At 38.8% G+C, this 16,442-nt stretch overlaps 1 protein-coding gene and 1 long non-coding RNA gene across 2 annotated transcripts in view; both read left to right on the forward strand.

The window, feature by feature from the left end:
- The window catches only part of LOC146455586 (uncharacterized), a 325,355-nt gene that overhangs the window by 198,754 nt on the left and 110,159 nt on the right, over positions 1-16,442 (forward strand). Inside the window, 18 exon segments of the mRNA XM_085094073.1 lie at positions 340-668; positions 1,052-1,190; positions 1,547-1,902; positions 2,286-2,424; positions 2,806-3,134; positions 3,517-3,655; positions 4,012-4,367; positions 4,751-4,889; positions 5,271-5,599; positions 5,982-6,120; positions 6,477-6,832; positions 7,216-7,354; positions 7,736-8,064; positions 8,448-8,586; positions 8,972-9,300; positions 9,684-9,822; positions 10,208-10,536; positions 10,919-11,057. Of these exon segments, the coding sequence (XP_084950199.1) occupies positions 340-668; positions 1,052-1,190; positions 1,547-1,902; positions 2,286-2,424; positions 2,806-3,134; positions 3,517-3,655; positions 4,012-4,367; positions 4,751-4,889; positions 5,271-5,599; positions 5,982-6,120; positions 6,477-6,832; positions 7,216-7,354; positions 7,736-8,064; positions 8,448-8,586; positions 8,972-9,300; positions 9,684-9,822; positions 10,208-10,536; positions 10,919-11,057 (4,293 nt within the window).
- Positions 11,159-15,330, forward strand: LOC146455592 (uncharacterized). The gene is made up of 2 exons (XR_014859010.1): positions 11,159-11,547; positions 15,028-15,330. It is a non-coding gene; the product is annotated as an uncharacterized LOC146455592 (long non-coding RNA).

Here is a 16,442-nt window from a genome sequence, read left to right on the forward strand (position 1 = left end):
CTCACGTTCTACTAATGGCTAATGTGCTATTGGCAGTGTACATAGGTCAAGAGCACTTTTCGTAACTTTTTTTCAATTCTAATTACTACTACGTCGATAAAAATGTTTCCCACCGGTATTTTGCAAACAGTGATGGGTTTCTCAAAACTTACGATTTGAATTTTCTCCAACACTCGACATGATGTGTTCCTTCGCAGAATGTCAAGAAGCTCTACGTCTTTTTTTCAATTCTACGTCGATTAAAATTTCTGTCATCAGTATTTTGCAAACAGTGATGCGTTTCTCAAAAATTACGATTTTAATTTTCTCTAAGACTCGACATGATGTGTTCCTTTGCAGAATGTCAAGAAGCTCTGGGCGTGGAAAGCGGTGCCATCTCTGACGCACAAATCAGTGCTTCGTCACAGTGGGACGCTAATCATGCCGCCATCCAGGGAAGATTACACTTTCAGAAATCTCCAGGTAAAGCAGGATCATGGTCAGCTCGCACCAATGATGTCAATCAGTGGCTGCAGATTGATCTTGGTAATCAGGTAACCAAAGTAACCCGTTTGGCAACACAAGGAAGGAACGCTTACAGTCAGTGGGTAACCAAGTACAAGCTGCAGTACAGTCAGGACGGCGTCACCTTTCACTATTATAGCGAGCAACCACATACTGCGCCCAAGGTAACATAGCCTTCTTCGAAAAGGAAGACTCACCCAGAAATTGTAGTCTCAGCTATCCTTTAATGCTACATTACCTCTTAAGAAAGATATATCTCAGCATTCACTTTTGTTTTCCAGTAGAAACATTAACAACTTGTTTTCATCTGTGGGCATTAGTTTTCAAATTCAACAGTCTACCTTTTTTGTCAAGATCCAACATAACTTTATTGCACGTATCAAAGCAATGCAATGCCCACTTTAACTTTTCTTGCTTGAGCTTTATTGCGAAAAAACAATCAACTAAACAGGAATACCCTTTTCGCCGTCAAACCTATGATACTCTTTGATGAAATCGACATGTGACGATGAATTTCCATTTAAGGTTTTCTATCTCGTCAATTTAGGAGTTTGCTGGAAACACCGACTCGGATACGGTTGTTTCTCATGAGCTGGCCACAGCAATCAGGGCACGCTACATCCGCTTCCGACCAACAGCTTGGCATGGTCACATATCAATGAGAGTAGAACTCTATGGGTGCACAGGTAAAATTGCTTTTGATACTCACAACTAATCTTCACACAGGTTCTCACGTTCTACTAATGGCTAATGTGCTATTGGCAGTGTACATAGGTCAAGAGCACTTTTCGTAACTTTTTTTCAATTCTAATTACTACTACGTCGATAAAAATGTTTCCCACCGGTATTTTGCAAACAGTGATAGGTTTCTCAAAAATTATGACTTAAATTTTCTCCAAGACTCGACATGATGTGTTCCTTCGCAGAATATCAAAAAGCTCTACGTCTTTTTTTCAATTCTACGTCGATAAAAGTTTTTCCCATCAGTATTTTGCAAACAGTGATGGGTTTCTCAAAAATTACGATTTTAATTTTCTCTAAGACTTGACATGATGTGTTCCTTTTTCAGAATGTCAAGAAGCTCTGGGCGTGGAAAGCGGTGCCATCTCTGACGCACAAATCAGTGCTTCGTCACAGTGGGACGCTAATCATGCCGCATTCCAGGGAAGATTACACTTTCAGAAATCTCCAGGTAAAGCAGGATCATGGTCAGCTCGCACCAATGATGTCAATCAGTGGTTGCAGATTGATCTTGGTAATCAGGTAACCAAAGTAACCCGTTTGGCAACACAAGGAAGGAACGCTTACAGTCAGTGGGTAACCAAGTACAAGCTGCAGTACAGTCAGGACGGCGTCACCTTTCACTATTATAGCGAGCAACCACATACTGCGCCCAAGGTAACATAGCCTTCTTCGAAAAGGAAAACTCACCCAGAAATTGTAGTCTCAGCTATCCTTTAACGCTACATTACCTCTTAAGAAAGATATATCTCAGCATTCACTTTTGTTTTCCAGTAGAAACATTAACAACTTGTTTTCATCTGTGGGCATTAGTTTTCAAATTCAACAGTCTACCTTTTTTGTCAAGATCCAACATAACTTTCTTACACGTATCAAAGCAATGCAATGCCCAGTTTAACTTTTCTTGCTTGAGCTTTATTGCGAAAAAACAATCAACTAAACAGGAATACTCTTTTCACCGTCAAACCTATGATACTCTTTGATGAAATCGACATGTGACGATGAATTTCCATTTAAAGTTTTCTATCTCGTTAATTTAGGAGTTTGCTGGAAACACCGACTCGGATACGGTTGTTTCTCATGAGCTGGCCACAGCAATCAGGGCACGCTACATCCGCTTCCGACCAACAGCTTGGCATGGTCACATATCAATGAGAGTAGAACTCTATGGGTGCACAGGTAAAATTGCTTTTGATACTCACAACTATTCTTCACACAGGTTCTCACGTTCTACTAATGGCTAATGTGCTATTGGCAGTGTACATAGGTCAAGAGCATTTTTCGTAACTTTTTTTCAATTCTAATTACTACTACGTCGATAAAAATGTTTCCCACCGGTATTTTGCAAACAGTCATGGGTTTCTCAAAAATTATGACTTAAATTTTCTCCAAGACTCGACATGATGTGTTCCTTCCCAGAATGTCAAGAAGCTCTACGTTTTTTTCCAATTCTACGTCGATTAAAATTTCTCTTATCAGTATTTTGCAAACAGTGATGCGCTTCTCAAAAATTACGATTTTAATTTTCTCTAAGACTCGACATGATGTGTTCCTTTGCAGAATGTCAAGAAGCTCTGGGCGTGGAAAGCGGTGCCATCTCTGACGCACAAATCAGTGCTTCGTCACAGTGGGACGCTAATCATGCCGCCATCCAGGGAAGATTACACTTTCAGAAATCTCCAGGTAAAGCAGGATCATGGTCAGCTCGCACCAATGATGTCAATCAGTGGCTGCAGATTGATCTTGGTAATCAGGTAACCAAAGTAACCCGTTTGGCAACACAAGGAAGGAACGCTTACAGTCAGTGGGTAACCAAGTACAAGCTGCAGTACAGTCAGGACGGCGTCACCTTTCACTATTATAGCGAGCAACCACATACTGCGCCCAAGGTAACATAGCCTTCTTCGAAAAGGAAAACTCACCCAGAAATTGTAGTCTCAGCTATCCTTTAATGCTACATTACCTCTTAAGAAAGATATATCTCAGCATTCACTTTTGTTTTCCAGTAGAAAATTAACAACTTGTTTTCATCTGTGGGCATTAGTTTTCAAATTCAACAGTCTACCTTTTTTGTCAAGATCCAACATAACTTTATTGCACGTATCAAAGCAATGCAATGCCCACTTTAACTTTTCTTGCTTGAGCTTTATTGCGAAAAAACAATCAACTAAACAGGAATACCCTTTTCGCCGTCAAACCTATTATACTCTTTGATGAAATCGACATGTGACGATGAATTTCCATTTAAGGTTTTCTATCTCGTCAATTTAGGAGTTTGCTGGAAACACCGACTCGGATACGGTTGTTTCTCATGAGCTGGCCACAGCAATCAGGGCACGCTACATCCGCTTCCGACCAACAGCTTGGCATGGTCACATATCAATGAGAGTAGAACTCTATGGGTGCACAGGTAAAATTGCTTTTGATACTCACAACTAATCTTCACACAGGTTCTCACGTTCTACTAATGGCTAATGTGCTATTGGCAGTGTACATAGGTCAAGAGCACTTTTCGTAACTTTTTTTCAATTCTAATTACTACTACGTCGATAAAAATGTTTCCCACCGGTATTTTGCAAACAGTGATAGGTTTCTCAAAAATTATGACTTAAATTTTCTCCAAGACTCGACATGATGTGTTCCTTCGCAGAATATCAAAAAGCTCTACGTCTTTTTTTCAATTCTACGTCGATAAAAGTTTTTCCCATCAGTATTTTGCAAACAGTGATGGGTTTCTCAAAAATTACGATTTTAATTTTCTCTAAGACTTGACATGATGTGTTCCTTTTTCAGAATGTCAAGAAGCTCTGGGCGTGGAAAGCGGTGCCATCTCTGACGCACAAATCAGTGCTTCGTCACAGTGGGACGCTAATCATGCCGCATTCCAGGGAAGATTACACTTTCAGAAATCTCCAGGTAAAGCAGGATCATGGTCAGCTCGCACCAATGATGTCAATCAGTGGTTGCAGATTGATCTTGGTAATCAGGTAACCAAAGTAACCCGTTTGGCAACACAAGGAAGGAACGCTTACAGTCAGTGGGTAACCAAGTACAAGCTGCAGTACAGTCAGGACGGCGTCACCTTTCACTATTATAGCGAGCAACCACATACTGCGCCCAAGGTAACATAGCCTTCTTCGAAAAGGAAAACTCACCCAGAAATTGTAGTCTCAGCTATCCTTTAACGCTACATTACCTCTTAAGAAAGATATATCTCAGCATTCACTTTTGTTTTCCAGTAGAAACATTAACAACTTGTTTTCATCTGTGGGCATTAGTTTTCAAATTCAACAGTCTACCTTTTTTGTCAAGATCCAACATAACTTTCTTACACGTATCAAAGCAATGCAATGCCCAGTTTAACTTTTCTTGCTTGAGCTTTATTGCGAAAAAACAATCAACTAAACAGGAATACTCTTTTCACCGTCAAACCTATGATACTCTTTGATGAAATCGACATGTGACGATGAATTTCCATTTAAAGTTTTCTATCTCGTTAATTTAGGAGTTTGCTGGAAACACCGACTCGGATACGGTTGTTTCTCATGAGCTGGCCACAGCAATCAGGGCACGCTACATCCGCTTCCGACCAACAGCTTGGCATGGTCACATATCAATGAGAGTAGAACTCTATGGGTGCACAGGTAAAATTGCTTTTGATACTCACAACTATTCTTCACACAGGTTCTCACGTTCTACTAATGGCTAATGTGCTATTGGCAGTGTACATAGGTCAAGAGCATTTTTCGTAACTTTTTTTCAATTCTAATTACTACTACGTCGATAAAAATGTTTCCCACCGGTATTTTGCAAACAGTCATGGGTTTCTCAAAAATTATGACTTAAATTTTCTCCAAGACTCGACATGATGTGTTCCTTCCCAGAATGTCAAGAAGCTCTACGTTTTTTTCCAATTCTACGTCGATTAAAATTTCTCTTATCAGTATTTTGCAAACAGTGATGCGCTTCTCAAAAATTACGATTTTAATTTTCTCTAAGACTCGACATGATGTGTTCCTTTGCAGAATGTCAAGAAGCTCTGGGCGTGGAAAGCGGTGCCATCTCTGACGCACAAATCAGTGCTTCGTCACAGTGGGACGCTAATCATGCCGCCATCCAGGGAAGATTACACTTTCAGAAATCTCCAGGTAAAGCAGGATCATGGTCAGCTCGCACCAATGATGTCAATCAGTGGCTGCAGATTGATCTTGGTAATCAGGTAACCAAAGTAACCCGTTTGGCAACACAAGGAAGGAACGCTTACAGTCAGTGGGTAACCAAGTACAAGCTGCAGTACAGTCAGGACGGCGTCACCTTTCACTATTATAGCGAGCAACCACATACTGCGCCCAAGGTAACATAGCCTTCTTCGAAAAGGAAAACTCACCCAGAAATTGTAGTCTCAGCTATCCTTTAATGCTACATTACCTCTTAAGAAAGATATATCTCAGCATTCACTTTTGTTTTCCAGTAGAAAATTAACAACTTGTTTTCATCTGTGGGCATTAGTTTTCAAATTCAACAGTCTACCTTTTTTGTCAAGATCCAACATAACTTTATTGCACGTATCAAAGCAATGCAATGCCCACTTTAACTTTTCTTGCTTGAGCTTTATTGCGAAAAAACAATCAACTAAACAGGAATACCCTTTTCGCCGTCAAACCTATTATACTCTTTGATGAAATCGACATGTGACGATGAATTTCCATTTAAGGTTTTCTATCTCGTCAATTTAGGAGTTTGCTGGAAACACCGACTCGGATACGGTTGTTTCTCATGAGCTGGCCACAGCAATCAGGGCACGCTACATCCGCTTCCGACCAACAGCTTGGCATGGTCACATATCAATGAGAGTAGAACTCTATGGGTGCACAGGTAAAATTGCTTTTGATACTCACAACTAATCTTCACACAGGTTCTCACGTTCTACTAATGGCTAATGTGCTATTGGCAGTGTACATAGGTCAAGAGCACTTTTCGTAACTTTTTTTCAATTCTAATTACTACTACGTCGATAAAAATGTTTCCCACCGGTATTTTGCAAACAGTGATAGGTTTCTCAAAAATTATGACTTAAATTTTCTCCAAGACTCGACATGATGTGTTCCTTCGCAGAATATCAAAAAGCTCTACGTCTTTTTTTCAATTCTACGTCGATAAAAGTTTTTCCCATCAGTATTTTGCAAACAGTGATGGGTTTCTCAAAAATTACGATTTTAATTTTCTCTAAGACTTGACATGATGTGTTCCTTTTTCAGAATGTCAAGAAGCTCTGGGCGTGGAAAGCGGTGCCATCTCTGACGCACAAATCAGTGCTTCGTCACAGTGGGACGCTAATCATGCCGCATTCCAGGGAAGATTACACTTTCAGAAATCTCCAGGTAAAGCAGGATCATGGTCAGCTCGCACCAATGATGTCAATCAGTGGTTGCAGATTGATCTTGGTAATCAGGTAACCAAAGTAACCCGTTTGGCAACACAAGGAAGGAACGCTTACAGTCAGTGGGTAACCAAGTACAAGCTGCAGTACAGTCAGGACGGCGTCACCTTTCACTATTATAGCGAGCAACCACATACTGCGCCCAAGGTAACATAGCCTTCTTCGAAAAGGAAAACTCACCCAGAAATTGTAGTCTCAGCTATCCTTTAACGCTACATTACCTCTTAAGAAAGATATATCTCAGCATTCACTTTTGTTTTCCAGTAGAAACATTAACAACTTGTTTTCATCTGTGGGCATTAGTTTTCAAATTCAACAGTCTACCTTTTTTGTCAAGATCCAACATAACTTTCTTACACGTATCAAAGCAATGCAATGCCCAGTTTAACTTTTCTTGCTTGAGCTTTATTGCGAAAAAACAATCAACTAAACAGGAATACTCTTTTCACCGTCAAACCTATGATACTCTTTGATGAAATCGACATGTGACGATGAATTTCCATTTAAAGTTTTCTATCTCGTTAATTTAGGAGTTTGCTGGAAACACCGACTCGGATACGGTTGTTTCTCATGAGCTGGCCACAGCAATCAGGGCACGCTACATCCGCTTCCGACCAACAGCTTGGCATGGTCACATATCAATGAGAGTAGAACTCTATGGGTGCACAGGTAAAATTGCTTTTGATACTCACAACTATTCTTCACACAGGTTCTCACGTTCTACTAATGGCTAATGTGCTATTGGCAGTGTACATAGGTCAAGAGCATTTTTCGTAACTTTTTTTCAATTCTAATTACTACTACGTCGATAAAAATGTTTCCCACCGGTATTTTGCAAACAGTCATGGGTTTCTCAAAAATTAGGACTTCAATTTTCTCCAAGACTCGACATGATGTGTTCCTTCCCAGAATGTCAAGAAGCTCTACGTTTTTTTCCAATTCTACGTCGATTAAAATTTCTCTTATCAGTATTTTGCAAACAGTGATGCGTTTCTCAAAAATTACGATTTTAATTTTCTCTAAGACTCGACATGATGTGTTCCTTTGCAGAATGTCAAGAAGCTCTGGGCGTGGAAAGCGGTGCCATCTCTGACGCACAAATCAGTGCTTCGTCACAGTGGGACGCTAATCATGCCGCCATCCAGGGAAGATTACACTTTCAGAAATCTCCAGGTAAAGCAGGATCATGGTCAGCTCGCACCAATGATGTCAATCAGTGGCTGCAGATTGATCTTGGTAATCAGGTAACCAAAGTAACCCGTTTGGCAACACAAGGAAGGAACGCTTACAGTCAGTGGGTAACCAAGTACAAGCTGGAGTACAGTCAGGACGGCGTCACCTTTCACTATTATAGCGAGCAACCACATACTGCGCCCAAGGTAACATAGTCTTCTTCGAAAAGGAAAACTCACCCAGAAATTGTAGTCTCAGCTATCCTTTAACGCTACATTACCTCTTAAGAAAGATATATCTCAGCATTCACTTTTGTTTTCCAGTAGAAACATTAACAACTTGTTTTCATCTGTGGGCATTAGTTTTCAAATTCAACAGTCTACCTTTTTTGTCAAGATCCAACATAACTTTATTGCACGTATCAAAGCAATGCAATGCCCAGTTTAACTTTTCTTGCTTGAGCTTTATTGCGAAAAAACAATCAACTAAACAGGAATACCCTTTTTGACGTCAAACCTATGATACTCTTTGATGAAATCGACATGTGACGATGAATTTCCATTTAAAGTTTTCTATCTCGTTAATTTAGGAGTTTGCTGGAAACACCGACTCGGATACGGTTGTTTCTCATGAGCTGGCCACAGCAATCAGGGCACGCTACATCCGCTTCCGACCAACAGCTTGGCATGGTCACATATCAATGAGAGTAGAACTCTATGGGTGCAAAGGTAAAATTGCTTTTGATACTCACCAGTATTCTTCACACAGGTTCTCACGTTCTACTAATGGCTAATGTGCTATTGGCAGTGTACATAGGTCAAGAGCACTTTTCGTAACTTTTTTTCAATTCTAATTACTACTACGTCGATAAAAATGTTTCCCACCGGTATTTTTCAAAAAGTGATGTGTTTTTAAAAACTTACGATTTGAATTTTCTCCAAGACTCGACATGATGTGTACCTTTGCATAATGTCAAGAAGCTCTACGTCTTTTTTTTTTCAATTCTACGTCGATTAAAATTTTTCCCATCAGTATTTTGCAAACAGTGATGCGTTTCTCAAAAATTACGATTTTAATTTTCTCTAAGACTCGACATGATGTGTTCCTTTGCAGAATGTCAAGAAGCTCAGGGCGTGGAAAGCGCTGCCATCTCTGACGCACAAATCAGTGCTTCGTCACAGTGGGACGCTAATCATGCCGCCATCCAGGGAAGATTACACTTTCAGAAATCTCCAGGTAAAGCAGGATCATGGTCAGCTCGCACCAATGATGGCAATCAGTGGTTGCAGATTGATCTTGGTAATCAGGTAACCAAAGTAACCCGTTTGGCAACACAAGGAAGGAACGCTTACAGTCAGTGGGTAACCAAGTACAAGCTGCAGTACAGTCAGGACGGCGTCACCTTTCACTATTATAGCGAGCAACCACATACTGCGCCCAAGGTAACATAGCCTTCTTCGAAAAGGAAAATTCGCCCAGAAATTGTAGTCTCAGCTATCCTTTAACGCTACATTACCTCTTAAGAAAGATATATCTCAGCATTCACTTTTGTTTTCCAGTAGAAACATTAACAACTTGTTTTCATCTGTGGGCATTAGTTTTCAAATTCAACAGTCTCCCATTTTTGTCAAGATCCAACATAACTTTATTACACGTATCAAAGCAATGCAACGCCCAGTTTAACTTTTCTTGCTTGAGCTTTATTGCGAAAAAACAATCAACTAAACAGGAATACCCTTTTTGCCGTCAAACCTATGATACTCTTTGATGAAATCGACATGTGACGATGAATTTCCATTTAAAGTTTTCTATCTCGTTAATTTAGGAGTTTGCTGGAAACACCGACTCGGATACGGTTGTTTCTCATGAGCTGGCCACAGCAATCAGGGCACGCTACATCCGCTTCCGACCAACAGCTTGGCATGGTCACATATCAATGAGAGTAGAACTCTATGGGTGCAAAGGTAAAATTGCTTTTGATACTCACCAGTATTCTTCACACAGGTTCTCACGTTCTACTAATGGCTAATGTGCTATTGGCAGTGTACATAGGTCAAGAGCACTTTTCGTAACTTTTTTTCAATTCTAATTACTACTACGTCGATAAAATTGTTTCCCACCGGTATTTTGCAAAAAGTGATGTGTTTTTAAAAACTTAGGATTTGAATTTTCTCCAAGACTCGACATGATGTGTACCTTTGCATAATGTCAAGAAGCTCTACGTCTTTTTTTTTTCAATTCTACGTCGATTAAAATTTTTCCCATCAGTATTTTGCAAACAGTGATGCGTTTCTCAAAAATTACGATTTTAATTTTCTCTAAGACTCGACATGATGTGTTCCTTTGCAGAATGTCAAGAAGCTCTGGGCGTGGAGAGCGGTGCCATCTCTGACGCACAAATCAGTGCTTCGTCACAGTGGGACGGTAATCATGCCGCCATCCAGGGAAGATTACACTTTCAGAAATCTCCAGGTAAAGCAGGATCATGGTCAGCTCGCACCAATGATGTCAATCAGTGGTTGCAGATTGATCTTGGTAATCAGGTAACCAAAGTAACCCGTTTGGCAACACAAGGAAGGAACGCTTACAGTCAGTGGGTAACCAAGTACAAGCTGCAGTACAGTCAGGACGGCGTCACGTTTCACTATTATAGCGAACAACCACATACTGCGCCCAAGGTAACGTAGCCTTCTTCGAAAAGGAAAATTCACCCAGAAATTGTAGTCTCAGCGATCCTTTAACGCTACATTACCTCTTAAGAAAGATATATCTCAGCATTCACTTTTGTTTTCCAGTAGAAACATTAACAACTTGTTTTCATCTGTGGGCATTAGTTTTCAAATTCAACAGTCTACCTTTTTTGTCAAGATCCAACATAACTTTATTGCACGTATCAAAGCAATACAATGCCCAGTTTAACTTTTCTTGCTTGAGCTTTATTGCGAAAAAACAATCAACTAAACAGGAATACCCTTTCGCCGTCAAACCTATGATACTCTTTGTTGAAATGGACATGTGACGATGAATTTCCATTTAAAGTTTTCTATCTCGTTACTTTAGGAGTTTGCTGGAAACACCGACTCGGATACCGTTGTTTCTCATGAGCTGGCCACATCAATCAGGGCGCGCTACATCCGCTTCCGACCAACAGCTTGGCATGGTCACATATCAATGAGAGTAGAACTCTATGGGTGCAAAGGTAAAATTGCTTTTGATACGCAGAAGTATTGTTCACACGGATTCTTACGTTCTACTAATGGCTAATGTGCTATCTGCAGTGTACATAGGTCAACAGCAATTTTCTTAACTTTTTTTTAATTCTAATCGTTACTACGTCGATAAAAACACTTGTTTCTTAAAAACGGGTCACAGCAATCAAAGCAAGGTACATCTGCTTTCGACCAACAGCTTTGCATGGTTACATATCAATAAGAAAAGAACTGTATGGGAGCAAAGGTAAAATTTGACCCATCTTCCCAAGTAGTACTTATGGCTAACGTGCTTTTCGTATTGTACACGTGTGAAGAACAATTTTTTTTACCTTTTTTCAATTCTAATCGTTAATACGTGGATAGAAACTCTTGTTTTCCTTGAGCTGACTAGCGAAATCAGGGCACATTACATCCGCTTCCGACCAAATGTTTGGCATGGTTACATATCAATGAAAGTAGAACTCTACGGCTGTAAAGGTACAGTAGGTTTCTTTACTTAAAAATTGCTCTTGACACACTTTTTCGCCTTTTACTTTAGAATTCCTACGTCAGTAGGAATAATATGAGATATTGTAACTCTGTATTGGAGCACCTTTATATACCAAAGAACTGGATCAGCTTCTTTCTTCTGTAATTGTTTTTCACTCGGCTATTATATACGAGTTATGACTCAGAGTTTTCTAACAAATCAGAGGAAATGTGCCAATTCTTCAAATACGTGAATATGTCGTGTCACTTGTCAATATTCGCCCTTACCACGCCCAAGAATTTTATCGACAGTCAATACTTTAATACCGGCCCATTTCCCCCTTGGAGATAAGGAAATAAGTCAAGTCAAGTCAATACTGCAAACGTCACTGCAGGAAATAAACGACAGAATTCCACTCACTATCACTTCCAGTTTCACCCACATAAGCATGAAGTCAAAAGTGTCACCGCAAAGAACTTTACGTTGCGTTTAAATGAACCTGAAACTAGTAGAATTTTTCACAACCTGAACTGATTTCATATGTCAAACGCGATAAAAGGACTGCTAACTTTCTAGTTAGTAACGTTCTCAAATCCGTCAATCAACCTGGCAGTTTTTAATGCGGCCGCGCACTATGCAAATCACAACACGGATAAAATTTCAGGATCCATGCGAACTATTGAAATCATTGATCGTTTCTTTATTGATCTCCGCTAATGTTATCTATTGCATAAAATATACTTTTTAAAAACGTTATACATTGGTGAGACAGGATGGAGGCTAGGCGGACGATTTCACGAACATCTTAGAGACGTTGAAAGAAATAACGAAGGTGAATCAAAGCCAGTCGCTCGACACTCTAACCTGCCTAACCCTGTCTTCTTCCTGGTAGTTTCAATAATATGTTTTCACTGACATACCCTGTGCATTCTTATGAAACGAGAATTCCGGGGCTCTTTTATTTACCCCATTGTGGGACTATTATAAAAAAGTTTTCTATCTGTTTCCAAGGCCCAAACGTCTTTAGTTTTCTTAGCTTTGATATTCAAAATGCAACAAGTATTGCCTCTTTCACTTCGAAACAATTCCTCTTAATATAAACCTAACGTAAACCTATAATTTTTCTTTGTTTGTTTGTTTGTTTGTTCCCACATTTTTCACTTTTTCGATTTACACTTCTTTTTTACCCTAATAATGCTTTAAACATATAGGTAATTTCATGTCATAGCTCTTTTTTATTTCTACTCTGCCATTGATTCTCTCATTATTCTACTGTTAAGCTGCTAATATATATTATAGAGGGAGCCCATTATTTAAGAGCCTTGTGGTTTCTCATGGGCTTCCTCGCCATTAATATTATTATTATTATTATTATTATTATTATTATTATTATTATTAATTATTATTATTATTATTATTATTATTATTTATTTTTTTTGTTATTATTATTGTTATTATTATTATTATTATTATTATTATTATTATTATTATTATTATTATTATTATTATTATTATTCTGGATTCCGGATTCCGGATTCCATGTTTTAGGTAAACCCCGCAACAAACTACACACAGCCCCTTGCATGGCGACCTGTGTCACATCACGCTTTGGTGACTTGTGGTCTCAGGGCTTTTCCCATGTTAATTTGTAGGTTTTCAAGAAAAAGCCCAACGAATGAGTTTGTGCAAGTTATTATTATTGTTATTACACTGTCTTGTATTTCCTTTTATTGTGGCAAAAAATAAGCTTGAAACTTGAAACTTACAAAAACACATGGCAGTCTGTGGCATTACTCGACCCCATGGTTATTGCAGAAATCCGCAAAGGTTTCACAGCAAACATTAACCTTCCAAATCGACAGTCTTACTCCCCATGGTTTCATTCGACTAATGCACTTTTGTTTTTCACTTAACTATGCTTCCACCAATAGCAAACTGCTTCACTTCTCGCTATATACAACTCACACAACCCACAACTCCTGTTATCGAATTATGATTTCGATACAGTGTATCAGCAATGACTTTAGCTTTGTGTTGATGTGTCCACAATTTATTGATTATTTACCACGTTTTACGGGAAACATGTCTATTACCAGCTAAGTTCACGAACGCCAAATTTATTTCGTCTTCTTCAGAGGATGCTCTCTTTTCAACAAACAGTCGACTCTTGTTTATCGCAGATGACATGAATTGTTGTACTTGTTGTGTTGTGGGAGAAATTAGAAAATTAACTTATTCCGTTGCCGCGCATTGCCTCTAATTTACCCTTGAGCTGCTCCTGTCTGGCTTCACAGCTCAGTCGATAGAGTGTTGCTATCATGTCGGTGGTCAAAATCCGGGCGTCATTTGTTCGAATCAAAATTTGTTTTACCTCGTGGGGATCACATTTCCTTCCGACGGAAATGCTCAAGAAAAAATTAAGTAGTTTCCTTGCAGTAGCTTAAATTTACGTTGCAGAGTTAATTCCCTGATTTCTCAGCTTATTTAATGTACCCTTCGATGTCAAACGACAGAAAGTTAAATTCCTTGAATCCATCACCACCAAACTACAACCCAGATATTTTACAATTGATTCATCCTTTTGCTTGCAGTTATCGGGTTATGTACACTTGGAGTTTGGAGTGTCGACAGAAGCTTAAGAGTTTCCAAGAGCAACTCCAGCGCTCTCCAAACTTCACAAGTGCATTATGACACGATTTACTCACAACTAAATGCCTGAAACAATTGTTTTATAACATTGCCAGTGGAAATGAACGCAGATGTACGACGAGCAACTTAACGAAAGCCGGGACAAAAGTCGAAAACTAAACAGCGCGAAGGAATCTATAAAATGAAAAAAGTCTTACCTTCCTTTTTCTGTTTTTTTTTTTTTCCTTATCAAAAATTAATTCCTTGTCCATTTTTTCTGCCGAAGAAGTCTTCTACTGTCGCACTAGGCTACTCGCGCGAGAAAAAAAAAAACATTTCTCATTGCAAAGCAAGGAACTGGTAAAATTTGCTTACGTCATTAATGAGTAACCGATGAGTAGTCAGCTATTAGTAACTGATTTTTGCCGATAACTAATGAGTAATCGATGACTAATCGAAGATAACAAATTTTATATACAAGAAAGATCCTCGCAGTTATGTACGCAACTTAAGCAGTTGCGAAAAGAAAGCTTCAAACAATTCAGGCTTGAGCGGGATTCGAACCCATCCCGTTCAAGCATGAATTTTTTCCAAGCTTTCTTTTCGTAACTGCTTAAGTTGGGTAAATAACTGCGAGGATCTTTCTTTTATATAACCTTTCACCCGCTGTTCAAATATATGTTTCATATATTCATACTAATTTATAAAAAAAAATTGGCCTACTCTCCCATCTCATTGATTAGTCATTTATGTCATTGACTACTCATTGGGAAACAAACTGTCCTAAACTGTACTGCCCTTCTATTAGATAATTAAATAACTTTTTGTGGAACTTATTTATATTTTTTAATTGTTTGCAGAGGCAACTTTGTGACTGTCGTCACTTCAGTTCCTTTCTAAAGAAACTGCAGAAAGACCTTCCATTTTTGACTCACTTCAAAACCCCAAGTCGACCATAAACTACATGTTGCATTCGTAGGTAAAATAAACGCTTCATGGGTATTTGTAGCAACGGTTGTATTAGAATGATGGAATACGGTATACTTTATTAAAAATGTAGATTGAGGTTAAAGGGTAGTTACATAATAGTCTTAAAGGTGATGTTGTAATGAGGGAAAAGACTTCTGTTATTGCTGTTTAATAAAGGTTGACTTATATATGAAGTATGTGCAGCCTTGTATATGTGCATATTGGGTATAACGGAAACTTCCAATCAATTTCGGCCCCGTATCCCTTCTCATTGTCACTTATTCTTACTGCTTACTGGGTTGTTCTTATTTGTCAAAGAGGTATTTCTTGATCGAAATTTCTGTTTGTCGTCTTTACATCTTAAAATGACGTGCTCGCCCGATTGCCGCACCAGCTTGCTACAGTCAAGTATTATACTATTAGGCGTCTATTAGAGATTAAAGATACAACTGCTCGTATTAGATATGCTTCCATTCATGAAAGTTTTCGGTAGTTTCTTTGCGCAATTTGACTTAACTATCTTTTGCGTCACATCTCTCAAATCTCCACCAAGGACTTTTACAACAGACTTAAAATTCTATTCGTAACAATTCGCGCTTCGAATTTATCATAACAAAAAAGTTTAACATTTTGATTTTAAATTGCTGTATGTAGACTGATTAACTGTCTGATTGATTGTCCTCTCTCCTGTATCGTGATATATCTTTTATGGCCTCCTCCTAGTCCAAGACAATAGAACTCTTTCTCTTTTTCGCAATTCACTCGCTTCATTATTCCAGGGTCTTTCAGAAAATCAGCACACTAAAGCGTCTGATTTTGTCCGTTTTTGCCTGCAACCCTTAGTCCAAAATCCCTCGCCCCTTCTTGCTTCGTTCAAGGTAAAGTATTCTTTTGATTTATGACCTCAAGAACAAGGTATAAGAATGGCTAATTTTGAATACGCACAAAAGAATATTAAAATGGTTTCTATCTTGAAATAAGGTCTGTCGTGAATTTTATTCCGATTTACATTACATGTTCAATGAGCTTTGCACCGGTACGGTAAACAGGATAAACACCCAATCCCCAATTAAGACCCTTGTGCTTATTAAGCAGGTATTTGTATTAAACAGCACATTATGAATGACTGAGGTTCTACACTTGATGGAAAAACAACACAAAAATAAAAAACTCAAATCAAAAACGAAGAAAACGTATAAAACAAAAAATGTAACGATAGAGTACATACGTTCGCTGCATGTTTTCTGAGATATCGAATAAAAGTCTGTAACAAATGTACCACAAAAAATAGTACAAAAATAACAAA

Source organism: Pavona decussata, unplaced genomic scaffold (genome assembly GCF_977016875.1).
Source record: "Pavona decussata unplaced genomic scaffold, jaPavDecu1.1 SCAFFOLD_272, whole genome shotgun sequence".
In the NCBI taxonomy this organism is placed as follows: domain Eukaryota; kingdom Metazoa; phylum Cnidaria; class Anthozoa; order Scleractinia; family Agariciidae; genus Pavona; species Pavona decussata.